General features: G+C 43.5%; 1 protein-coding gene across 1 annotated transcript in view; it reads right to left on the bottom strand.

Moving 5' to 3' along the window:
* LOC140911138 (tetraspanin-36) overlaps positions 1 to 26,712 on the bottom strand; it is a 44,227-nt gene that overhangs the window by 5,037 nt on the left and 12,478 nt on the right. The window contains exons 2-5 of the mRNA XM_073343531.2: positions 11,143 to 11,334; positions 7,782 to 7,856; positions 6,111 to 6,206; positions 5,044 to 5,196 (exon numbers count right to left, since the gene is read on the bottom strand). Coding sequence (XP_073199632.1) covers positions 5,044 to 5,196; positions 6,111 to 6,206; positions 7,782 to 7,856; positions 11,143 to 11,334 — 516 coding nt within the window. The remainder of the gene's footprint in view (positions 1 to 5,043; positions 5,197 to 6,110; positions 6,207 to 7,781; positions 7,857 to 11,142; positions 11,335 to 26,712) is intronic.

The raw sequence follows: 26,712 nt of genomic DNA, 5'->3' as shown, positions 1-26,712 counted from the left end.
TGGCGTTCACTGAGCAGCTGCCGACAGTGGAGCGCCGCTGCTGGGCCTGAGACATGAGCACTGACTGGTGGGATCACATCATAATGCAGACTTGCGGTGATGAACAGTGGCTGCAGAACTTTTGGATGCACAAGACCACATTCCTGCATCTGTGTGCCAAGCTCACTTCAGCCCTCCAGCACAAAGACACTAGAATGAGAGCTGCACTGACAGTGGAGAAGCAGAGAAGTGGAGTGGAGATCGCACTGTGGAAACTTTCAACACCGGATTGCTACCAGTCAGTGGGAAATAATTTTGTAGTTGGAAAATCCACTGGGGGGGGCGGGGGGGAGGCATTGTAATGCAAATGTGCAGGACCATTCATCATCTGCTACACAGGACTGTGACTCAAGGCAATGTTCAGGACACATTGGATGGATTTGCGGCAGTGGGGTTCCCAAAACTGTGGTGGAGCGATAGACGGCATGTATGTCCCTATTTTGGCGCCAGCCCACCTTGCCATAGAGTACATCAACAGAAAGGGCTACTTTTCTGTGGTTATGCAGCGTTGCTGGATCACCAGGGATGTTTCATCAACATCACTGCTGGCTGGTCAGGGAAGGTGTATGACGCTTGCATGTTTAAGAGCCCAGGACTGTTCAGAAACTTTCCTTCCTGACTGGCAGATTACCATTGGCAATGTTGAAATGCCAGTAGTGATCCTAAGGGGCCCAGCCTACCCCATGCTTCCTTGGCTCAAGAAGATGTACACCAGCCTTCTTGACAGCACCAAGGAAAGATTCAAATACTGGCTGAGCAGGTGCAGAATGACTGCTGAATGTGCTTTTGGTAGATTGAAGGGATGCTGGATGCTGGTTTGTTTGCAAGATTGGATCTCAGTGAAAAAACACCCCAATGGTTACAGCTGCCTGCTGTGTCCTGCATAATATCTGTGAAACAAAGTGGGGAATGTTGCTGCCGGGATGGAGGTGGAGCAGCTGTCTGCTGGGTTTGAACAGCCAGACACAAGGGCTATTAGAAGAGCTTAACATGGAGCTATACGGTTCAGGGAGGTTTTGAAAGAGCACTTTAAAAGCAAGCCACAGTAGGTCGTTGTGATGTACTGTGCTCTATCTGGCCCTGCTGTTTTGGGGCCAGTCAGGAATTGTGTGATGCTTGGCATATATCTATGAATAGAACACTGTCAATGCAGCTATTAATTTTGAGGTGCTTGCTGTCCATTTAAGATTATTACACTGTGTTTGTCACTGGTTCTATAAGTTGTGTCAACGTGTACAATAACACATAAGTGGGTGGTTTCAGTACCATTAGGTACTCTGCAGCATTTAAAAAGAAGTTGCACAAGCACCTGTGAGAGATCGTCTAGTAGTGATACTTGGTCCTGCCACAGAGCAATAGACTGGACTTGACTTCTCGAGGCCCCTTCCAGCCCTACATTTCTATGATTTTGTGACATGCTGTGAATTAATAAAGATTAATTACTTTCCAAAGAATAGAATTTTTTGAGAAACAAAACCAGGGCAAAGAAAAATCTGTGTGATTTAAACACAAACACATTAAAAACTTAATAAATTAATAAATTAATGGAACAGAATTTTAACAAGGGGAAAGAACATTCAGGTCCATTTTAGCTGCACATACAGGAACCGTGGCTTTCACAGGTCAGCGTCTGTGAAGCTGTGGTTGTCCTTACTGTCCCCTGGGGCAGAGTGGTAGGGGAGGGAGCCCCTGATGCAACATGGAATGCTGAGGTACCGAGGAGGTGTATCGAGGTGTTTAATGGAATTTTCCACAGACTGCAAAGGGAGGCGAGCGACTGTAGATTCACAAGAGTCTGAAGTATCTGTATTTGCTGATGGAGAAGCCCCGTTATGTCCTCATGCATTTCCCACTCCTTTTCCTGATGGTGCTCCTGGGCCTTTCTACTGTCAGCTCTTTCCTTCTCCACACTGTCTGCAACATTCACCCTCTAGGCCCCCTGCTCACAGTCCGATGCAGCACAGGCTTGCAGGATCTCATTGAATATGTCATCCTGAGTCCTCTTCTTTATCCTCCTTATCTTGCTCGGGCATTGCACAGGTGTGGAAGGGGAACTCTTCAAGGCTGCAACGGCAACAGCTACAGACAAAATACACAGAGGAACCATTGTCAGTATAGTCACAATGGGAAAGCAAAAGTAAAGATTCAAAACTCCCTTCCCTTGCTTCCTTCAAGTTTTAAACAATACAGGCTTATTGACACTTCTGCTTTGGCGTGCTTGTTCATGGTACAACTCACAGCTCCAGCCATGGTGAGAACGGCCCAGAGGGTGAGGGAAATGAGGAAGGAATTGCTTGGTTGCATGAAAATGAATATATGACACTGAATACTGGCACCATTTTCCACAGGAAGTAGAGATTTTAACTGATATCTCACTCCTGAGGGTGACAAGAGCACAGTTGCTGCTGTTGCCCCAAAGCCACCTGGGCCCATATGCTGCTAGCCTGTGTACTGCTGACAGGCATGGGAAAGTGTCCTACCACAGAGGAAAAAACAAGGCTGTCATCCCTTGAATCCTTCAGGAGAAGATTGCAGAGTATCTCCATGTAAGTTTCATTGAGATCTCTGGAAGATTCAAGGGACATCCTTGTATACATAAACAAACTGCACCCCAAGCCCTGACTGCCTAACTCTAGAGGGGAATGAAAAGCAGATAACAATGCTACCTCTGTGTTGTGACAGTGTGTATCCCCAACACACCCCTTGCACACTACCGTAATAATCTTTGTATAAAGGTATGCCTTGTGAGGTATCGTTTGAAAACTCAATTTGTTGGTCAATATATTCAGATAAAGAACGTGTGGCGACATGGTATGCAAAGTTATAAGATTCCACTGTATGGTGTTGTTAGCACACGTTCCAAACCACAGTGCTGCCCAGACAGAAGCTGACAAACAAGACTGTCTCAAACGAAAGAATGTGTGCTGTGCTTAATTTTCATTTAAGCAGCAAAGAGAGTCATCAAGCACAAGGTGGGAAAACCAGCAGAAGATATCCTCCATTGTAGACTTTTTGTCTCCTGAAACTCAACTGGAAGAGAGAACTAACACTGTGAAAATGAGGGACTAACCCCCCCAAGACACCTCTCCTCCTTTTCCTCTCACTCTCTGTCCATTGATTCACTGCACCAGAAGGAACAAAGGACGCAACCATTACACAGAAAAAGGGGTACTGGCCTAGAAGTTCGGACAGTAAAACTGTTGAGACCATGAGATGAGAGAAACTTTGCTTTGAATTTAACATAGTTTGTTATGTTAGTCATGAGTTGCATTTTATCTTTATTTCTCTTGTAACCATTTCTAGCTTTTTTGCCTCCTTACTTGTATTCACTTAAACTCTCTCTCTCTGTGGTTAATAAACTTGATTTATTGTTTTATGTAAGGCAGTGTGTTTGAACTGAAGTGTTTGGGAAACTCCATTTGGGATAACAGGATTTGTGCATATAAAATGCACGGATTTTATATGAGCTTGTATTGTCCAGGAGAGGACTGAGCAGTACAAGACGTACATTTCTGGGGAAAAGTCTGCACTGGGAGCGTGCTGGCGTCACCCTGCAGTATAACTCAAGCAGGTAAAAGCCCAAGTATGGCCAGCAGGTTGCAAGTCGCACACAGACATAGCTGGGAGTAATTTACAAGAGGCTGTTTGTGAGCAGTCCAGGAGTGGAGGCAATAACAGCAAAGGCACTCCACATTAGAGGGCTGGGGCGACACAGCTGTTCATTAGTCTAGATTGTACCCTGGGTATGTCTCGTACTGCTACCTCTTCTAGGATGAGTAAATTAATTAAAGTCAATAGCTGTGTCCTGTTAAGTTGGGGGTGCCATCATCACATCATTGTAATGGAAAATGCAATTACACACTTACCCGAGGTTCCATTCCCGCACTGGGCTCGCCCATCCTCGACTGCTGGGACTGAGTAGACTGCAGTGAGGCTTCAAAGAGGTCCTGGCTCGCGGCCTAGCTGTACACCCTCACTCATATGTCCCCCCATCCTCCTCATCCTCGCTGTTCATGGCAGGGGTCTGTGGTTGGGCTCCTCGGAGGTATCCACAGTGGTCTTCATGGGTGAGGGAGGGGGTGTCTCCACCAAGTATGGCCTGCAGCTCTTTGTAAAAGCGGCAGGACTGCGGCTCAGCACCAGCTCAGCTGTTGGCCTCCTTGGCCTTCTGATATGCCTGATGCAGTTCCTTCGCTTTCACACAGCTCGGCTGCTGGTCCCTGTCGTAGCCCTTCTCCTGCATCCCCTGTGCAATCTGCTCATGGATGTCCACGTTTCTAGGGCTGGGCCGAAGCACAGTCTCTTCTCCCCACAGGCCCAGCAGACCCAGTACGTCCTGTCTACCCCAAGCCAGAGCATGTAGCTACCATGGTCAGCAGCACGGTTACACACAGCAGTGGAGAGCTGCTAGGTGTGCTCACCAAGCTGGACAATCAGAAAAAGGTATTTCAAAATTTGCAGGGCTTTAAAGGAGGACGGGCCTTCCAGTCTCTGTGACCCCTGGGCAGTGGAGTTCACAGCTTTGCCCAGGGTGGTCAGTGCTAGACATTGTGGGACAGCCATTAGAGACTGTTAGGGTCAACATAGGTGCTGCTTCGAGCGCAATACATCGAGGCGGTGTTAGTGAGTTGCTGTTACAAGGCGCTTACATCAGTGGGAGACAAATTTAAGTGTAGACACATGCCCAGCTAGGTCAATGCAAGGCAATGCAACCTAACTTTGCAGTGCAGACCAGGCCTAAGGAGGGGATTAGCTAAATGGAAAGACAAAGGAAAGGAGGGGGCAGAACAGGTTGGAGCAAAGAGCCAATCAGCTCAGGAAAAAGAATGTTTAGACTAAAAACCATAGAAAATAGTCTGATGAGATCCTCAATGTCTGTGAGTCCCTGCTTGGACTGCTTTTTGCAGCTGCTCTGCTAGCTTCAGCCTCTGGCTGGCTCAGAGGAATCTAATGAGATCACAGCCCATGGTGGCAGTTTCCAGTTTCAGGGTAATTTATCCTCACCTGTGTATTGAGATCCTGTGGCTCATTCAGTTGTCCTGTGCAGTTCTTAATATCTTGTTTGCAGCAGCTCAGAGGAACACTGTTATTGCCAGTGGTATTAAACCACTGGGTGGTTGTCCAGTCGGTGTAGTTAGTTACTCCACAACATCGAAGCTGTGAAACAACAAGTAACTAAATGAATGCAAACCGAGCTAAGTTCTACCATTCTTAGGAATGTCATGCAGGTAAGTCTCTGCAAGATGCTGACTAATAAAAAAATTACAGTACTCTAAAGTAATCCATCAAAACAGCACAGTCACACTGTTGTAAGGTGTAGTGAATTAGACCACTACAGTAGTGGGGTTTGTTTGTTTGTTTTTTAAAGGCAAGTGCCCTCCAGTCCCATTGAAATCAGAGTACAGAGCTCTCAGCCCTGCACAGGTTTTGGCCCCTACAGCACTTTTCTTCTGCTGCTACTGTACATAGTCTGAAAATAATGGAAGGAGGAAAAGGGAAGTTGCTTCATCAGCATATGAACTACAGACAGAACACAAACAAGATCAGAAGTACATCCTTTTCTTTTGTTAGTAATATTATTTGTGTGGCTACAATCACCAGGGAGGATGGATTTATACAAAAATCTCAGTACATCAAGAAGCTACCAGTAGATAAAACAGACCAAATTTCCACAGTACAATAAAAATTCCTAATATTTATTCATTAGGGAAAGTTCAGATACTATGGTGAAACGTAGCAGCATAGGACCTAAGGCAGAAGAAATTTCTGTGGACGACCATTTAAGCACACTCATTTAGGGCCTGATCTATAGCCCATTTAAGTCAATAGTAGTCTTTCTTAAGTCCGTTCACTTAAATGGACTTTGGATCAGGGCCCTATGGTTCAAACCTGCAAGGAGCTGAGTACTCTCAATTGCCACTGAAGTGAATAAGGACCGACAGTGCTGAGCATTTTGCAGAACAGGTTTTAGAAAGTAGCAGGCTGATTTCCCCCTAAAGGCTGCATGCATAGTTTAATGTCTACGGGATATCTTTAAATCATTCTCAGCAGCAGATCAGAAGTTTTCCTACCTGTTCTTGCAAGTAATCCACAACACCAGACTCTGGACTTGTCCCGTCATATTTCTGGAAGACTGTGTTCATTGTGCCTTGCACATCTGTTTTTACCTGAAATGAGAAAACACAGTGCATATTCTGTATCAGGACAGCAGCTCAGAAGCTTCTAAAATGGAAATTTTAGAAGATTCCTAGACCCAGCAAAATTGAGTGCAATGAAAAGTGAAGTAATGCTTTTGGTAAAATACTGGTGCCACTTAACCCTGCTGGCATTCTTGGACATAAATAATTCTCTTATTGACTTTCAGAACCCTCTTCTGTGAACATTCATGACAGCAAGCTGATTAGAAGGTTGCTCTGATACCTAAGCTAAGTACTACCCGTCTCCATCTTCTTTCAGAAAAATCCACACATTATTTAGGGTTTCATTCTACACAGCACGTGTCTGGCCTATTCTGTACTCACTCTCCACCCTTCTATCCTGAAGAATTGAGAATAAAGGATCAGAGGTGAGAAGATGGGTGGGAGAAAACAAATTCACAGAAGGAGACTGTGACGTTCTGCTCAGGACACTTAGAGCTGTAAGCCACTGTGTTACCTCTCTGCCTCAGCAAGAGTGAGGCTTTACTGGAATTTAAACTGCCTCAGCTCCCTGCTACACCAGTCTATTTACCTCAGCAGCAAATTCCTCAAGACTCTTCCAATCTAAACCTTGCTTTGCAGGTAACAATGAGTGAACCCCAGTTCCTGAGTTCTCCCAGAGACATCTCTCTGCAGTGTCTAGTCCCTGTCACTGTGACACTCATAGAAATTAAGTTTGCTGCCTCCAAAGGGACAGGGTACACACCAGCCTGTCAGTTTAGTTGAGGACTCACACTTGCTTCACTACAACAGCACTGAGATGGTCTACAGTAAAACTAAGAATAAGTTTATTAGCAAGAGAAAAAGAGACAGGTTACAAACAAAACAAAACGCAACACACTTTCTAGTGTCTAAAACTTAATTTTAGCAAGTTACAATCTTTGCCTAGCAGTTTTCTTACTTACATCAAGCTAGCAGCATCTCTAGTCCTCCAGGCTAGGGGATCCACCTTCCACAGGACCAGAGGGTACTGTATCCCATGTCCCGTAAGTGATGGATAAACAAAATCTCTTTTTGCTCCCATTATATTACCCAAAGTCCATTGTCTCTGCCTCAAGAGCCAGGAGGGCTTCTGAAGATGCAGACTCTGACAACCGGTGAGTTCACTAAGCTCCTTCCACCATTGCTTGTTAGTTTGTTTGCTTTGTTTACCTCATATGTAAATGTACTTTCATTGTCCTCTGCCTGTAACCATGTTAATCAGGCAGGGAAATCCACATTCCTTTGTCTAGGACAGGCTCAATGTATGACTCCCAAACACATTTTAAGAACATATTTCCAGCACACATACATAACTCTTTACACGTCATCCATACATATATCACACAATGATATTCATGACCAGTGTGTCCCCAGCTTTTATATGATACCTTACTTAATACATTTTTATAGAACAATAAAGTTATATACAATCAGTTGATTCAACTGCTTTTTCTTTGGGGTCCAGAACCTCATTTCTCACCCTGAAGTGTCTGGACCCTGATTGTCCCAGAGACCCCTTCTTTTTCTTCGGTATTAGAATAGACGTACTAATTTTTAGCTTACCTTTTCTCTGTAAATGAATCCCATAACAAAAGCTGCCACTTCTGCAATAAAGATAATCAGGATAATGACCAGGAACTGAAATCAGAAGAGAGGTACGGTAAGGAGGATGGCCAGAGTGTTTGAATCAAAATGCAAATTTAGTGCTAAACAAGCCAGGCAAAGCATGGTGTTATTATCCAGTGTTGTCTCTCCAAACAGAAAGAGCTCCAGAAATTTCTGTGAAACAGCATCAGAATATAACACCTGAATGGGTTAATAATCAGGGCTTCATGGGATCTCAAAGACTTATTTCAAAGAATAACTACACCACAAAAAGTATATTTACACTAGGAACATTTATCAACCATGGGTTACTGTGAAAGGATGCATCAATTTCACAGTGGCCAGTAAGGAGTTAACTAGTGTCTCACATCTCTCTTAGCCCCAGCCTGTTGGAGGATGTGTTAAGCTCGGGGAGGAATAAAAGGAAGGAGCCCAGTGCAGCTGGGAGAGGGAGATCTAGGAGAGAGGTGGTCTGGAGCCCCCCTCTGTGGAAAGTGCCTGATAAGAACCATGCAGAGGGAGAACTGTGAGAAAAGCTACGAGAGCCGAGAGAGGCAGAGTTGCTGAAATGTTGCGTCATGCACAGCACAAGGGGGTCCTCGAGGATGGTGACAGTGCCCTTGGCTCTTCCTGGAGTTGAAAACAGTTTGGCCAACAGGGTAGACAGAACTAAACTGTCTTCAGTACTCATTCAAAAAAGCATGCTCCACCCCTAGTGGGAAGATTCTGGTCTCTGACCACCCAAGACTTTGGAGAGAGGAGTCTGGCATACTTTCTGCAAAGGATTCATTCCTGGTTATACTATGCAAGAAAACTTTTCCCCCTTTGAGGGGACCAGGAGGGGCCTGTGGTTAACATCTGTTGACAACACAGGTCACGCTCCTCCTGCAGATGGTGCCAAACTGTTCTTGATTTTCAAAACTAAGGGCTAGATCCTCAGCTGGCGAACACTGGTATTGTTCCATTGAAATGAATGGAGCTGTGATTATTTACACCAGCTGGGGAGCTGGTCCTGACTGTGCAAAGCTCCTTTTAGACAGAAGAGCGGTAAAGTTAATTGAAAATGGCTGACCTGCTGCTACCTTTCCAATTATCAGGTACAAGACGGAGCTGCCTGAGAAAACACAGCAGTTGTGTTGCTGCTGTTTGTTTTGTACCATAGAACAGCAGATCTGACTGATAAAGTGTGGGTCAGGAAACTACCTTTTTGTTATTCACAGGCAGCTGTAGCCTGATGCAAAGAGCCATTTGCAATGGCCTGAGGAGGAGCAAGGCTACAGACCAGGTTAGGATGGCTGGTCTACCCGTAGCTACTGACAAGTTTACCTTCCTCTCAATAAACAAGCATTGGTCACTGCCAGAGGTAAGACACAAGATCAGACGAGTGCTTCATTAAATCCAATGTGCCAAATCCTCTGATGCTAGTATATAAGACTTGTCAGTTTTGCAAGAACGCTGTACTTGTTATTGAGGAACTGAAAGCTAAGTAACCATTACTATTTCCTCATTAAATGTACAGACAGTTCTGTGTACCTTTCAAGCTAATCCTACACCATGGCTCATTTTCCCTAACCTCACTGCGAGAACTGCCCATGTGCCTAAATTGAGACAGTTTTCTTTTCCCTAATACAGGAAAAGCTTTTCAATAAAGAAACCATGGTGCAAAAAAGAAACCTGGCACTTCTTGATGATCAGATCCCCTCCCTTGCGACGTGACTCGGGGCATTGAACTGAGGGTTGAGGGGGTCAAAAGACGTACATTTATGCCTGGCTCTGCTAATGATTTGCTGTGTCACTTTGGGAAAGTCACTTCAATGCTTTGGATTTCCAGCTCCCCTTTGCAAAATGGGGACAACAATACGTACACACCTTTGCAAAGTGCTTTGGGATCTGGAAAGATTGTGAACTAAAGCAATCCATTTTACCACAACTGTCAGTCATAAGATGAGGCTCAATTTATTCCTACTCCTAAAGAATGAGGAGAGACCACCTTCAAGAAACAGGTTACCCCTGGGCCCTCCCTGCAGCCAAGAACCACGGCCACCAGTTTGTGTGCTGACCCAGTTTTGAAAGCTAATAACAGAATTGCCTATCATCCCCAAATTCTGTGAGTCTGTCCCATGTCTTCCATACCAAGTTTATTGAGGGCTTAATGAGCCTGAGATTTGTTATATTATACACAATATCAATCCTTTGTGATGCATTAATATTGCAGGATGACACAGACGTTTCACTGCACTGTGATGTCACAGAGATTGAGCTACCCATCTGGGTTAGTGGCCTATACCTTAGGACTTAAATACTCGAAGCTCATGCAGACCAGAGGTTCAGATCCTAGTAGGGTTCTTTCAACCCTTCATTTTTTCTGAAGTAGAACCGAATTCCACATAATTTACTCTGAGGATCTCTCTGATGATGCCTTTAAAAAAACACAAGGTCTTCCTCTGTGCTGCATGGACAATGAGGATCCCATTGCACTTTTTACAAGAATGGGGGTTTGCTCCTTGTGCCTTTGGCCAAAATTAACCAATCTCTCATCCCTGATATTGTGCAGGGCCCTCTATCCCAGAAGGGTCTTTAGTGATGCAGCAGGTATTTATGACTTCAGACTGGTCCTCAGCTTCAGAAATTTGCACTAGATTTGTGGAAACTGTTTACACAGAAACTGCAAACCACCTAAAACGTGCCTGGTTACAGGTTTGATTACAAGCTCAACACAAAGATCTAGACTACACCTGGAAAGGTTTGCTGGTATAGTTATCCCGACAAACTATTACTACCCTACCCTACCCAAAGAGTGCTTTTGTCAGTATAGCTCAGAGTAGTTCTTCAATCAAAATAAGTGATACTGGCAAACAAACTCTTGCTGGTATAACAATGTCTATGCTAAGATTTTGCTGATGTAAAAATGTCACTAAAAATTACACCCCTGACCAATATCATAAACCAACGTAAGTTTTAAGGGTAGACCTGGCCAAAAATTAGGTTCTTTAAAGCTGCTTTGCTGAAGCAAAACAAATGGACTGAAACCAAATATTTGTGAAATAGAAGAGCTATATTCCACACAGCACTGCTCTGGGCACCCCCAACTTATAATGTTCCAAGTTTTCTTTCTGTGCCTGAAAAGTGGCTATCAGTCTATTTAGGTTTTACACAGTTCCATCATTGTAGTATCAATCTAAGGCTGCTTAATGAAGTGCTGCGTCATCTGCAGTAGAACCAATATATTGCAGTGGAGCTTGACTCTGCCCCGCACCTCATTTAGCCAGCTTTCGGGACACTGTATGAAACGGATCATGGCTGAATGCGCAATACTTACAAGTCCTAGCCCAACACGTGACTCCCGGATAGTGGCACAGCAGCCGATCAGCCCAATGATAAACATCACTACAGCAACACAAATGATGATCACTGCTGGCAGCATGGCATACTTGTCCTGCACAAAGCTGTCATAATTCTTGTAGGTGTTAATAACATATCCCCCAACGTAGCCAAGACCAGCTGCTGCGCCCTGAAATGCAAAAATAAAATACCCAGGGTTATTTGTTAAATGTCTTCCTGGGATAATAAATGCAGAAAATATTGGCCTTTTCATTGCAGTCACTATGCAATGAAAAGACCTGGAAAAACATAGGGGTCTGAAAGTAGCAACTAAACCAAACTCTCACACATAGATTAAATTCAGTTCTGGTGTCAGCAGATGCAACAGCTAGTATCATTAGTGGGAGCTGTTCCTGCTTGTATCAGTGCTGAATTTGCCCTGGAGTCATTAGATCTAATTTTCAGGAGGACTGTTGAAGAGTAGCACAATAAACAAGTACAAAAAGTCCAGGGTATCTTTCATAGGGACTCGCCTATTTCAATTGTCTGTATTATTTTAAAAAAACCTAATTTATAAAATAATAAATAATAACTTCTTGCCTCAGCTGAGCTCTCTTGGACCTGCAAAATTAGTTGGGATATGTAGATCTGCTAAATCTCGGAAATATGTAAGAATTTCTAAAAGTTTTTGTTTATTAACTATGTTTGTGGTCTTGTGATGGAGAGGGGGATTTTCTTATTTTCTTAATGGTTTGCATGAAGAGTGTGGGTGACTCGATTTCCCTGTGTGTTGCTGGTTTAACAAGGTGGTGGAAGAGGGTGTTTGCTGTTGCAGAGGACCAGGTGTGACCTCGCCTAGCAGGCTGGACCCTGAACAACAGCCTGGACACAGTGATCCAGAGGCTGCCCCATTTTGGCAACCAACCAGTTCTGGCCAGTGGGAGGACAAAGGAGCTGAGGAGAGAGGGCCCCAGTGAGCTGAAAGGCAGCCACAGCCATAGGTGCTGGAACTAGGGGTGCAAGGGGTGCTGCAGCACCTCCTGGCTTGAAGTGGTTTCCATCAGACACAGGGTTTACAGTTTGGTTCAATGGCTCTCAGCATCCCCACTATACAAATTGTTCTGACCAGTGGGGCAGAAAGGACGGAAGAGAGAGGGCCCAAGTGATCTGTTAAGGCCAGGAAAGAAGACAAAGGACAGAGGAGGAGTTCAGGGGGGAAGTGATAAAGGGTAGTTGGCTGGAAGGAGAGGGCTTCTGGACTGGGGACAAAGAACAGCCAGAGCCCATCAGGACTGGGTCAGGACCAGTTGGGCTGTACTGAGACTTGCCAGGCTTGAGGGACCTGAGAACTTTCTGTGCTGAGTTCGGACCTTCAACAAACTCTTCTGTTTTATGCTGGCTGAGAGTCACTGCCGTCTAGAGATCAGGGTTGCATTGTTCCCTCTGGGTGTGGAGGCCCCGGGGAGTCCAGAGCACGTGGTTCTCACCCACGGTGAGAGACAGGCATGCTGAAGGCTCAGAGAGGTACGATTCCAGGAGCTGCTGGAGCACAGGGCTTAACCCCAGAGAGAGTGTGACTCCCAAGAAGGGCTGTCACACTGAAGGGGGTTCCTCTCAAGGTGAGATGAGGCGAGGGAGCCTGGGGCCTGTGAGTCCATGACTCCTGTGTCATAGCATTTTCATGGTACAGCATTATTGTTCAGTTGTATCAGAGTTCAAGGCATTCCAGAGGTTTAGCTATCATATTAAATAAAGAAAAACCCAACACTACAGCATACACAGACAGAACAATTTTCAGGTAATTAACAAGCGCCTCAAGGAGCCTCAGGTCTAGATTAAATGAAAAACATGACCAAGAGGACACCTCCCATTCTCAAGCTGGTTTCTTGTATTTTTATCTATGAAAAAGCACCGTGAGAATTGCATGTGTCGTCTTTGTCATGTGTCTGATTTAATCTAGACCTTAAGTTCCCCGAGGCACTTATTATTTTCTTGAGAACTCCTATATCGACCTAGGACCCAGTCACGCAGGGTGCTGTGCTTTCTCAGCTTCCATTGCTTTGAATAGATCAATCCTCCATATGTACATGGAAATGCTGTAGGCGTATGATCCATTAATACCAATGGGGGTTGTGGATACTCAGCATGATGGGGTCCTATGTCGACAGGGTGACTTTCAAGTCAATAGTAGATACCTTGAGGAGCTCAAGAACTAGAATAAATAAAAAATGTTTCCTGATTCTTAACCACAGCTCATCCATTATTCCATTACCATCACAGATTATTCCAAAGCCCTTCACAGAGGCTGGGCCTGTTCATGACCGTGCTGAGCGCCCACAACTTCAAATGGACATGATGCTGCCCACATAAAAGTCAATGAGAGTTTTACCATGGATCTCAATGGGAACAGGACGGGGCCCACGGAGTTCAATGGGAGTGGATGGTGCTCAGCGCCTTGTACAAAGTACTCATCACCTCACAGAACTGGGTCCTTTGGCCTAATGCTGCTCTCACTGAAGTCCCAGCAAGAGCTTTGCTACTAATTTCACTGGGAGCAACCCTGGGCCTGTAGTGAGCTTATAGTCAACCTAAACCCAGGGATCACTCACCTCCTAGTCAAAAGAAAAGGAGGACTTGTGGCACCTTAGAGGCTAACAAATTTATTAGAGCATAAGCTTTCATGAGCTACAGCTCACTTCACTGGATGCATACAGCAATAAATTTGTTAGTCTCTAAGGTGCCACAAGTACTCCTTTTCTTTTTACGGATACAGACTAACACGGCTGCTTCTCTGAAACCTCCCAGTCAAAGGCAGCCTCTGCTGGGGTGACATATAAGTTGAACAGTGCACCAGCAGCTCAGCTGTTACCACGCACTCCCTACTCCTGATGACACACATTCATTTTAATTGCACTCAGAGGAATTCACTTTTAAAGGAGACAATCACGATCGCAGGGATGCTGTTGTCTAAGAAACAACAATCTGATCCCTTCCACGCCCCCACCAATATTGCACTTCGCTGTGGGAGAGTTCTGAAAGCCTGTGGGGGTGTTTAACCGCCACTATGGAGTTCTGCATTGTTTTTAAAGATGATTTTCTTCTAGAATTGCTCTATTATTTAATCTCTAGGAGCTTCACAGATCATTTCATTCTTTTTCTGAAAAGGGAAAAGCCAATGCTCACGCAAGTTTTCAAACATCTGAAGAAATCCTTCTGGAGAGTAATCCCCACCTAGGAAATCTGCATCAAAGTAAACATAAGAACCATTCATCAGAACAGCTCAGCTATCTTTAAAAGCCTCACTCGCAAACATGAACAACGGACTCTCAGCCCAGTGAAATATGGTATTTGCTTTTCACGAGGAAGCAGATTAGTGCATCTGTCCACATACAGTTGTGTTTGTAAAGAATAAATGAAATAAATGTATGTGATATTATTACTGATGAAAGATACCAGATTATCAGTCTTGGAGATTGAACTCCTTTAGCTAAAGGATTGCAATAGCATGGGGCATAACACAAAAGCTTCCCCACAGTGTCCTGTCAACGTCTCAGAATTGATGTGGAGAAACCATCTCTCCGGTTAAGGTGAGAGTTCATTCTTCATGCCTCCATTCAATCATTGGCCTCCCTGCTGAGACCACTAATAGGGTGCCAATGATTTCTGTGTTGCTGGCACCTGTGCATGGACACTGGATCAAAGCCACCATGTTCATGTCATGTAGGCAACACCTGGATTTGACTGTGCAACCTATGGTCCATTACGTTTGCCAGTTGACATTAATTTAAAGTAATGTCCTTTATATTTAGTATTAAAACATGTTGATAGTTTCCACCATGTGTTAACCTCCTTTCCCCATATCTGCTGCATGTCCTGCCTTTATTTTCAAGTGCAAGGCACATCATTCATTTTAGACCTAAAGCTCCTTTCATCCCACACAACTCAGGTGTTATATAGTTCATTGCTCATACCTACACATTACTGAGATCAGATACACTGAGTCATTAAACTGGGGTTGAACTAAACCTTATGTGTATTAAAGGTTTCAGAGTAGCAGCCGTGTTAGTCTGTATTCGCAAAAAGAAAAGGAGTACTTGTGGCACCTTAGAGACTAACCAATTCATTTGAGCATAAGCTTTCGTGAGCTACAGCTCGCTTCATCGGATGCTGTAGCTCACGAAAGCTTATGCTCAAATGAATTGGTTAGTCTCTAAGGTGCCACAAGTACTCCTTTTCTTTATGTGTATTAAAGACATTGCTCCCATGTCATTCCAAGACCCCTGCTCCACTGGGGCTGAATTCTGGTAGTTCCTTTGCATAGTATGATGGTGAAGGAACTGGGAGAGGAACCACAGGTTCCATCCTGGTTCCTCCAGAATCCTATGAGTTGAGATCTGCAGCCCCTCCGTGCGCTAAGCCACAAGGGAGTATTTGAGGATCAAGGGTCAATTGAGGATGTCTGCAATTCTAGCACATGCTTCCAGCTCTATTTGTGGCAATTACCTACTCTCCCTTCTTGGAATAGTTGTGGTCCTGGCGTGAGAAACTTGCACAGGAAGCCATGAAGGGAATTGTGCAGGTTCACTTGGGCTAATATAAAATATAGGCTGAGCAGAGCACTCATTTTGCAGAGAGGAAGTGAAGAGAGTCAGAATTTGATGGCTGGTGTTTGCTTTGAGTCTTTAGCATACATTTTTATGACTAATGTTTTCTAGGACTATCAGGTAACACACAAGGTCTAAAAAGCCAGTGCTACACATTTATGGCTTTGAGGGGTAAGTAGTGAAGGCTTGGTCCCAAATCCACTGACATCAATGTAAATACTCTCATTGACTTCAAGAGGCTTTGGATCAGGCCCTAAACACTGGCAGTACATCTGGTCAAGGTTGAATGTAAAACTTGTATATTAGCCAGTTGTTTTTTAAAAATCCAATTTCAGGTTTATTTAAAAAAATTCAGATTTTACATTTCAATTTTCCTAGTCAGGGAGAGAGAAAAACTTCACTCTCCGATTGTTATACTAGAACTAGACTTCATTGGAGAAGGATGTCAAGAGCTCACTGTGCAGGAAAGTTAAAAGCCACCCGGGCAGTAGGTCATTCAAGTGAAATAATTCCTTTAAGAGTATCCAGCATTGTGTGTTCTTGAACATGTCGGATTTAGCAAAGTTTCTGCTTTTCTAATTCACTTTCAGGTAAGTAAAGGATGCAAAGAAAATTGAAGATTCAGAAACTGAAAATCCTTCAGGGAAATTGTACTTTTCCACTGTCTTCCTTATAAGTTTTGCAGCAATAGATATGACAAACTAAAACCACACTGGTAACAGCAGCATACTGAGACAGCCTCGCTAAGGTGAATTAGGGCAAAAAGGCCTGGGGTATTTTGGGGGGGCCAGAGCAAAGTGGCCCATGGAAGATTTTAATTCATCCTCTGCCTAATTTCTCTTTAAAAAATACAAAACCACAACAACTGTGTGTGAATTTGGTGCTTGCTGTTTTATAGTTCTCGTACAATATTATAATCCAGAATTTAATATTATACTTAATTAATTCTGAACTGCCTTAATCAATAGGCAGGAGTCAGGCGAGAAGGTGCAGCACATTTTGTTAACTACACAATCACTTGTCTCAGTCTGACTCTAAATATGGAGGTTGGGATTTTCAAACACGCTCAGAATTGGCCTCTCTCTGCTCCCACCCATCCACTTCCACAGGAGCAAAGCTAGGCCAGTGCAGAGCACTCTTGAAAATCTTCTCACACACCCAATCCCAGTTCATGCAGAGCATAGTCAGAGGCATAACACAGATATTGGCATAGTTACTGGTAACTTGTACCTCTCCTTTTTACTTGCTGTGTATTGCTATTAGTCAGAAGTGACTCAGAACAAGCTGAAGGTGCAATGCTATGGGAAATTGTGCTCTGCAGCTTACTGTAATTAAATCTGGGTGTGCCTGCAGAGCAACAGGATGCTGGCTTCTGATTTGTCTGGGAACTGGTAAAAGAGGCTTGTTTGCTCTCTAAAACTCCTTGAGATTGTGTGTTTAAGTATTTCTGGGAAAGTCCAAGGAGGTATGTTGTGATTTATCAGTATATGTCAATTGAAAAAAGGTGCTTAGTTGATAGCCCTGAAGAGGGAAATCTTCTAGGTACAGTCTGGCCAGTGCAAGTGGTACTTGAGATACTTGTTCCACCCGAGGCGCTAAAAATGAATCCTATTGTGAGTAGCATTAAGTAAACCACTATTCAAAACACACACTGGAACTTCTACGTCTTGCTTCTGGTCATGCTGGAAATACAGGGAGCTGGGTTGTTCTCATGGAATTTCTGCAGTTCTGCTTCCAAGCAAAAATGGGAAGTGTAGTGACACTTGAAAATGAAAGAATGGGTAAATACATGGTTTTAAAGTCATTAAGTGAATATTTTGAAGCCCCAGAGAAAAGGGTGACTAGGTTGAAAGCAAAGTTAAACCACAATGGTCCAAATTCCAATTATACCAGCTTCGTCTGTCCACACTGTGGTGCAGTTACACCAGCAACTAACCACTGATGGCTGAAATCCCAAGTCTAGACAAGACTTAGGAATGAAGTGAGGCTGGGTGTAGTTGGTAAAAGAGAACTTCTCACTGAGCAAACTGATTATTTTGTTACTTCATTTTTATTATTGTTGTTCTGATCTACATAAAGCTATTGTAGCTATTTGAAGAGGCATTACTGGCTGACTGCATTTTGGAAGACATGACAACCTGACACTCCCCCACAAAACCTCCCTAGTCTGATTTGTATTCCCTTGATTGCCTGCTAGGGCTCCCCAGTGAAACACAGAATCATAGAATCATAGAGTCATAAGGAACCACAAGGGTCATCTAGTCTAGCCTCCCGCCAAGAAGCAGGATTTGTTGTGTCTAAACCATGCAAACCAGATGGCTATCCAGCCTCCTTTGAAAACTTCTAGTGAAGGAACTTCCACAACCTCCCTAGGCAGTCTGTTTCATTGTCCTACTGTTCTTACAGTTTTTCCTGAGATTTAATCTAAATCTTCTATGCTGCAGTTAGAACCCTTGTCTTTTGTCCTGCCCTCTGTTGCAAGAGAGAACTACTTTTCTCCATCTTTCTTATGGCAGCCTTTCAAGTGTCTGAAGACCGCTATCATGTTCCCCCTTAATCTCCTCTTTTCCAAACTAAACATATCCAGTTCCTTCCGCCTTTTCTCATATGGCTTGCATTCCATCCCTTTGATCACCTTTGTTGCTCACCTCTGGATCCTTTCAAGTTTCTCTACATCCTTTCTATACATTGGTGACCAAAACTGGACAGAGTACTCCAGCTGAGGTCTAACCAATGCCAAGTTAGAGAGGTACTATCACCTCCTGTGACTTGCATGCTATGCCTCTGTTAATGCAACCCAAAATTGCATTTGCTTTTTTTGCAATAATGTTGCATTGCTGACTCATGTTGAGGTTGTGAGCCACCACAATTCCCAGATCCTTCTCAGTAGTGCTGTTGTCACACCAGTTATCCCCCAATTTGTATTAGATATTTAGTTTTTCTTCCTTAAGTGTAACGCTTTACATTTGTCTTTGCTGAATTTCATTTTGTTGTCTGTAGCCCAGTTCTCCAATTTATCAAGATCCCTTTGAATTTTAGCTGTATCCTCCAAAATGTTTGCAAACCCTTCCCAGCTTCGTGTCATCTGAAAATTTTATCAGTACGCTCTCTACTCCTACATCCAGGTCATTAATAAAGATGTTAAAAAAAACTGGAACCAGAACAGAGCTCTGTGGAACCCCACCTGAGACCTCCCTCCAGTCCACATCATTCCATTAATAGTTACACTTTGTTTGTGGTTGTTTAACCATTTATGTATCCACTTAATGGTAGTTCCACCGAGTCCTCCAGCTTACTTATCAGAATGTCATATGGGACTGTGTCAGAAGCCTTGCTGAAGTTCAGGAATATTATGTCCATCACATTCCCACATCCACCAAATCAGTTTCCCTGTCGAAGGAGGAAATCAAGCTGGTTTGGCATGATTTGTTCTTGGTAAATCCATGCTGGATGCTAGTGATCACCCCTTCATCCTCCAGGTATTTTCAAATTGAATGTTTTATACATTGCTCAAGTAGCTTCCCAGATACTGAAGTCAGGCTGACTGGTCTATAGTTGCCCGGCTCCTCCTTTTCCCCCCTTTTTAAAGATGGGCACTACGTTAGCCCTTCTCTAGTCTTCCAGGACCTCTCCTGTCATTCATGAGCTTGGAAATATTGTTGCCAGTGGCTCCAAAATTTCTTCAGCTAATTACTTCATACTTCTTTCAAACTTGAAGAGCAAATCCCTGAATGAGCATTCCCACAAAAGAAGCTACAGAGATGGATGAATGAAATCTCTATGTCAGAAGACTTCTTTCACAGCTGATCTGAGAGACTACAAAGCTGTGATTATTGCTGCTTCCCCAGCCATAATGGCTTGGATTGTTCACACAGCTAAAGCCAGAAGGATTTGTTTTTCTTACCCCGTACCTGCATCAGTCTGATTGAAAGGAGAGATTGTAAATGATTTGAGAACCAAAAAACCCCTACTTGGAGTGGAGAACATGGAGCTAAGAGAGGGTGAAGCAACGGTAATCTAATCCTCCTAAACTGATTATCAGTGAGGCAGGGTGCAATCTGATTCATTGGGGCTGATTCTCCAGTGCCCTACACCTGGTGTAGTCAGACAGTCATTTGTAAAGTGGGGGTAAAACGCTGCCATTCTGATATGGCATAAATGACCACACAAGGTGCAGGGTAATAATGAATTGGAACCATTACCTGCTCCCTCCAAAACAGTATGACCAGAGTCCCTCTCTAACCCATAATACACACAGTAGAATCATAGAAGACTAGGGTTGAAAGAGGCCTCAGGACTGGACACAATACTCCAGATATGGCCTCACCAGTATTGAATAGAGGGGAATAATCACGTCCCTCGATTTGCTGGCAATCATAGAATCATAGAATATCAGGGTTGGAAGGGACCCCAGAAGGTCATCTAGTCCAACCCCCTGCTCGAAGCAGGACCAATTCCCAGTTAAATCATCCCAGCCAGGGCTTTGTCAAGCCTGACCTTAAAAACCTCTACGGAAGGAGATTCTACCACCTCCCTAGGTAACGCATTCCAGTGTTTCACCACCCTCTTAGTGAAAAAGTTTTTCCTAATATCCAATCTAAATTGCTCCTACAATGCTCCTACTAATGCAGCCCAATATGCCATTAGCCTTCTTGGCAACAAGTGCACATTGTTGACTCATATCCAGCTTCTCATCCACTGTAATCCCCAGGTCCTTTTCTGCAGAACTGTCACTTAGCCAGTTGGTCCCCAGCCTGTAGCAATGCAGCCTGTCCCCTTTCCAGTGATATCTTACAAGACCCATATTTCATAAAGTATATCTTAGTTATACCATACTCATATCGTAATCATATTTCCATAAAGAATATGGGGCGTAACGTCTCACAGCCTTCTGGGCTGTTGGCAGTTTCATGCAACATTTTCCTCCAAAAACAACTTGTTTTCCTTTTTGTCACCTGTCAGTGACCCACAGCGGAAGGCAGGATGCACTGGTCTGCCTGGTTCTGTCTGTGCGCTGCTGTACTGTCAATATACACATGCTCCAGCTACATTTTATTGTTCCTTAGTCTGTTTCCCACCAGATTTTTGCTTGCACTCCCAGGACTGGATTCGCAGAACTTCAGTGATGGCCTAACTCTGCTCCCATAGAAGTCAATGGGAGCTGTACCACGGGAGTCAATGGAAGCAGAGCTAGGCCAACATTCTGAACTTTTGAAAAATCTCCTCTGATTTTCTGCCTGCCTTAACATCTTTTTACTCATGTTTAAAAATCCATCCATTTTTTCCTGTACCTTCTTGAGCTTTTTCCTTAAGCACTTCCTTTGCAGTCTGTGGCTGCCCGAAGTACTGATTCTATTGTGTCACAATGCCTTCCGGTTTCTTAATTTTCAGCTGCCAATTCCTTCTTAGTAGCACCACTTTTGGGGCATTGTTTTCATCTATGCATATTCCCTGAGAGCCTGCAGGCATATCTTCATAAACCTCTCTGTTTTCCTCTTCCAAGGTATGCCAGTCCTGATAGCTACAAGCTCCCCGCACATCATGTAGCTTTGTGTGAGTCAGTGTTACCCCCTCCAATAGCTATTGTGGGACCATCACATTCTTGGCTGTACATCCCCCTTGTACACAGTAGATTGCTTTCCCTTTTCCTGTCTTGAATTTGAATTCTGCCATCTGGAATGGGCATGGTGCCATAAAGTGCTTGTCCTTGACACGTTTGGGCATTCCTTCCCAAACGCTGAACTCAGAGTTCTCCAGGATGGGGTGTGACCCACTGTACTCCCTGCAAATAATTTGAGTTCTGACCTGCTGGAAGTACAAGCTTGTGTGCCTTCAGTGTGCCAATCAGACAGACATGCAGGGTTACGGCCATTTAGAGCACAGCAGATTTAACTCCCCGCCATGGCTTTGGACCCCCTTGGAGAGACAGGTGATGCATAGCTGCAGGGTGGAGGGAGTAGCTAATGACAGCGCAACCTTCAAGGCAAGGGGAGCTTCAGAGAGTAGCATGGGGAAGGCCATCCCAGGGGTTTGCCCAGGAGGCACATGGCTTTGTTCTGCTTTCTCTGCAGATCCGTAGCCTGCAAACCTTGTGAATCCTATCAGAAGCACATGGCTCCAGCTTTTTTCATTAACTTTTCCTATTGTTTTTCCACATTGTTATCCCATTTCCACAGGATGGGATCATCAGGGCTAAGAATTAAATTTAGTTTCCCCACAATTTTCTGAATGGGGGAAAAAAGAAATTAGGGTGTGTAGAATGAGTGATATTAAGCTCAGACATTTAGCAATGGTTGGTTTGGGGTTATAGGATCCTAATCAGCACTCCTGACTTTCAACTGGCAGTTTCAGCAGAGATTTACCTTTGACATCATGCAAATAACCAACCAAGATCAAACACTGCTGAAACCTTCATTAAACCTCGGTCCCCTCATTTAAAATGTACAATAGGAAGGTAACTGAAAAAAAAAACAACGTATTGAGCTTATTTGTACAAAAGCATGAAGGACTCTTCAGACCTGTGCAAACAAGGCACAGGTTTCAATTGGCCTGGAAAATATGCCCCTCTACAACTGGCCAGGCACAGTAGGTGACTGGTTTTCTTTTCCCTTGCCTGCCTCCAAAGCAACAAGTCATGGCCACAGGGTTGTGGGAAATCCAGGCTGATTTTCAGGAACAAACCCAGGTGTTTTCATTATTTTCTAACTTCTGTGTCAGAGATATTTACCTGAACATATCACTGGAAACCTGTTTTGAGACTAGAAACACTAGGCTCTAAATTCACTAAAAGCCATTAACTATTTTCAAAAGTTAAAAGTGAAGCAGCTAGAGCTTCAGAGGTCTTGTTACACCTCTTAGGAGACAATGAACTACAGGACTGGTCCTAGCACTGACAGGCTAGCCCCTGATTCAAGTGGAACTTTACAAAGGTATCATCAACTTCATTTTATTGATAGAGGAAATAAAGCACAGAGAAGCCTGGAGCAAACTGTGCGAAAATGCCCACTGATTTTTGGGAGCTTCCATTTCTTGGATGGCCAACTTGAGGTATCTGAGGTCTCATTTTCATAAATACTGAACTCCTGCATCAACTTTTACTTCAGATGGAGCTGTAAATTCTCACCATTTCAGAAATAAGGCCACCAGGTGTCTCAAGTCTGGCATTGAAACAAAGCAAGTGGCACTCAAATTCACCCTGAGTTTAAGTGATTTGCTGAGAGCCATACAGTGAATCTATGGCAGAGCCGACAATAAAATCCAGGTCTTTAGACTCCTAGTCCAATGCCCTTCACACTAGAGCGAACTATCCACCAGACCATTTCCTCACTAGCTTTAGCAGCCTCTTTGCTAAGCCACAGAGCAGACCCTGGAGTTCTACATTCAAATGATGTGTAAAATGGAGTACAATCAACCGCACTTGTGCGGTTAAAGATTGCACCCTTCGTTAAAGATGGCCACTCCTAGTCAAGATTTTAAGATGTTTCACAGGAACAGTTTACATATCCCTACAGAACATTTACCCAACCTCGCCTGCTCCTAAAGTACACAAAACACTTTTTGATCTCAGGCAGACATGAATGAAAGGAACATTGCTACCGCGCAACTGAAAGGGGGAAAAAACTTTATCACTGTTTTATTCATAGTATTTTTAGATAAAGTTCTCACGTGTTTCATGTACTAACCCTGAAAAGGTAAATGGGCTATTTAATGGAGACAACTCTATTAGCAAGTGTTGAAATTAGGACTGCAAAGAATTAACATCACTCCAACTGTCACAAGTAGCTTGTCACATTCCCATCCACAGTCTGCTCCAAATTTTCTTCTTACTCTTTTGATCTACTGGTATGTGTAAGGACTGGAGAAGGGCAAACATAGTACCTATCTTTTAAAAGAGGAACAAAGAGGACCCAGGGAATTATAGACTTAATCAGCCTAACGTCAATACCTGGAAAGATACAGGAATAAAATATAAACTATCAATTTGTAAGCACCTAGAGGATAACAGGATTATAAGGGAGAGCCATGATGGATTTGTCAAGAACAAATCATGCCAAACCAACCTAATTTCCTTCTTTGAGAGTGTTACTGGCCTAGTGGATAGAAGGGAAGCAACAGATGTGATATATCTTCATTTTAGGAAGGCTTTTGACATAGTCTCACATGACAGTCTCATAAACCAACTCGGGAAATGTGTTCTAGATGAAATTACTATAAGGTGGGTACACAAGACTATACTCAAAGAGTAGTTATCAATGGTTCACTGTCCAGCTAGGAGGGCGTATCTACTAGGGTCCCACAGGAGTCAGTCCTGGGTCCGATACCATTCAATATTTTCATTAATGACTTAGATAATGGAGTGGAAAGTATGCTTATAAAATTTCCATATGACACTAGACTGGGAGGGGCTTCAATAATTTAAAATGACTTTGACAACTTGGAGAACTGGTTTGAAATAGATATGATGAAACTGAATAAAGACAAGTACAAAGTACTACACTCAGGAAGGAAAAATCAAATGCACAGCTATAAAATGAGGAATAATTGGCTAGGTGGTAATACTTCTGAAAAGGATCTGGGGGGGTTATAGTAGATCAGAAATTGAATGAGTCAACAATGTGATGCAATTGTGAAAAAGGCTAATTTCAATCAGGGGTATATTAACAGGACTGTTGTATATAAGACAAGGGAGCTAATTGTCCCGCTCTATTCAGAGCTGGGGAGGTCTTAGCTCGAGTACTGTGTCCAATGCTGGGCACCACACTTTAAGAGAAATGTGGATAAACTGGAGAGAGACCAGAGAAGAACAAAAAAAATGAGAAAGTATTTGGAAAACCTGACCTATAGGGAAAGGTATAAAACCCCCCCAAACACCTGGGCATGTTTAGTCTTGAGAAAAGAAGACTGCGGGGGGGGGGGGGGGGGGGGGCTTGATCACAGTCTTCCAATATGTTAAGGGCTGTTATAAAGAGGACAGTAATCAATTGTTTTCCATGTCCTCTGAAAATGGAACAAGAAGTAATGGGCTTAATCTGCAGCAAGGGAGATTTAGGTTAGATATTAGGAAAAACTTTCTAAAACTATAAGAGTAGTTATGCACTGGAATAGGCTTCCAAGGGAAGTTGTGGAATCCCCATCTCTGAAGGTTTTAAAAAATGTGTTAGAGAAACAACTGTTAGGGATAGTCTATGTTTCCTTGGTCCTGCCCGAGCGCAGGGCACTGGACTAGATGACTTCTTGAGGTCTCTTCAGTTTCTATAGTTCTATGTTTATGTTTAAGAACTGCATCCCTTATTAAGCATGTAGTGTTTCCTCTGCTATTGACTTCAACAGGAATAGGGCAGGACTTGTAATTGGTTAGGATTATTTCTATGAGACCAAGTGTACTTTTTGTATCACGACATTTAGTACTAGTTTACACATCTGTCATAAATATAAAGGGAAAGATGACCACCTTTCTGTAGACAGGGCTATAAAATCCCTCCTGGCCAGAGGCAAAATCCTTTCTCCTGTAAAGGGTTAAGAAGCTAAGGTAACCCCACTGGAACCTGACCCCAAATGGCCAATGAGGGGACAAGATTCTTTCAAATCTGGAGGGGGGGGGAACAAAGGGTTTGGTCTGTCTGTGTGATGCTTTGCCGGGAACAGATCAGGAATGCAGCCTCACAACTCCTGTTAAGTTAGTAAGTAATCTAGCTAGAAATGAGTTAGATTTCCTTTTGTTTAATGGCTGGTAAAATAAGCTGTGCTGGATGGAATGTATATTCCTGCTTTTGTGTCTTTTTGTAACTTAAGGTTTTGCCTAGAGGGATTCTCTGTGTTTTGAATCTGATTACCCTGTAAGGTATTTACCATCCTGATTTTACAGAGGTGATTCTTTTACCTTTTCATTAATTAAAATTCTTCTTTTAAGAACTTGATTGATTTTTCTTTGTTCTTAAGATCCAAGGGTTTGGGTCTGTGTTCACCTGTACAAATTGGTGAGGATTCTTATCAAGCCCTCCCCAGGAAAGGGGGTGTAGGGCTTGGGGGGATATTTTGGGGGAAGATGTCTCCAAGTGGTCTCTTTCCCTGTTCTTTGTTTAAACGCTCGGTGGTGGCAGCATACAGTTCAAGGACAAGGCAAAGTTTGTACCTTGGGGAAGTTTTTAACCTAAACTGATAAGAATAAGCTCAGGGGGTCTTTCATGCAGGTCCCCACATCTGTACCCTAGAGTTCAGAGTGGGGAAGGAACCTTGACATAGTGTGCTTTTCAGCCAAGGATCTCAAAAAGGCTTTAATAATGTAGGAAAATCACTTATCCCCATTCTTACAGAAAGAAAGAGAGGCATGAAGAAATAAGGATTTGCTGAAAGACAGACACTAAGTCAGCCAAGGCTAAACTGGGAATAACCCATTCTCCTGATATCTTGACCCATCCCCCAGACCACACTGTCTCACTTAACAAAAGCAAATTCAATTGCCATTATTAAAAGTCTCCTGCATGGTCCTTACTGTTCACTCAATTTTTAATCTGAAGCTCTTCTGGAGGATTTTTTTCAGAATCTCTCTGGTGTCTTGGAGTGAGGCGTTCGAGTAAGCTTTAGTCGAGCCTGCACACATCCAAACCTGTTCTGGATTTTGGTGGATGTTTTGGGGTATACAAAGAATGCAGGGTCAGACCCTAAAGGGATGCCGGACACAAATCCTCTTAACAAAAATAGCTCAGCTCCTCTATGCAGAAATATATTGGATTCATCTAGTGTAAAATGCAAAGCACTTTCTCAGCTCTGGTTTGAAATTCAGTAATGTCAAGATGCCAGAAGGGTTTTGAGGCATTTTAACATTTCCCAGAACTAGTCATGTGGGCAGGGAAGGTGTTCACAAATGAAGCTCCCCCACCCTACCATTACTAAAAACTATCTGTGACTCAGTGTATGCTCTCATAGCCTTTCATAGGGCACTGTAACAGGATGGCCAGCTGTGA

The sequence above is a fragment of the Lepidochelys kempii genome, chromosome 5 (genome assembly GCF_965140285.1).
Source record: "Lepidochelys kempii isolate rLepKem1 chromosome 5, rLepKem1.hap1, whole genome shotgun sequence".
NCBI lineage: Eukaryota > Metazoa > Chordata > Testudines > Cheloniidae > Lepidochelys > Lepidochelys kempii.
The sequence above is the reverse complement of the archived record's forward strand: the minus strand, read 5'-3'. Positions and strand labels throughout refer to the sequence as shown.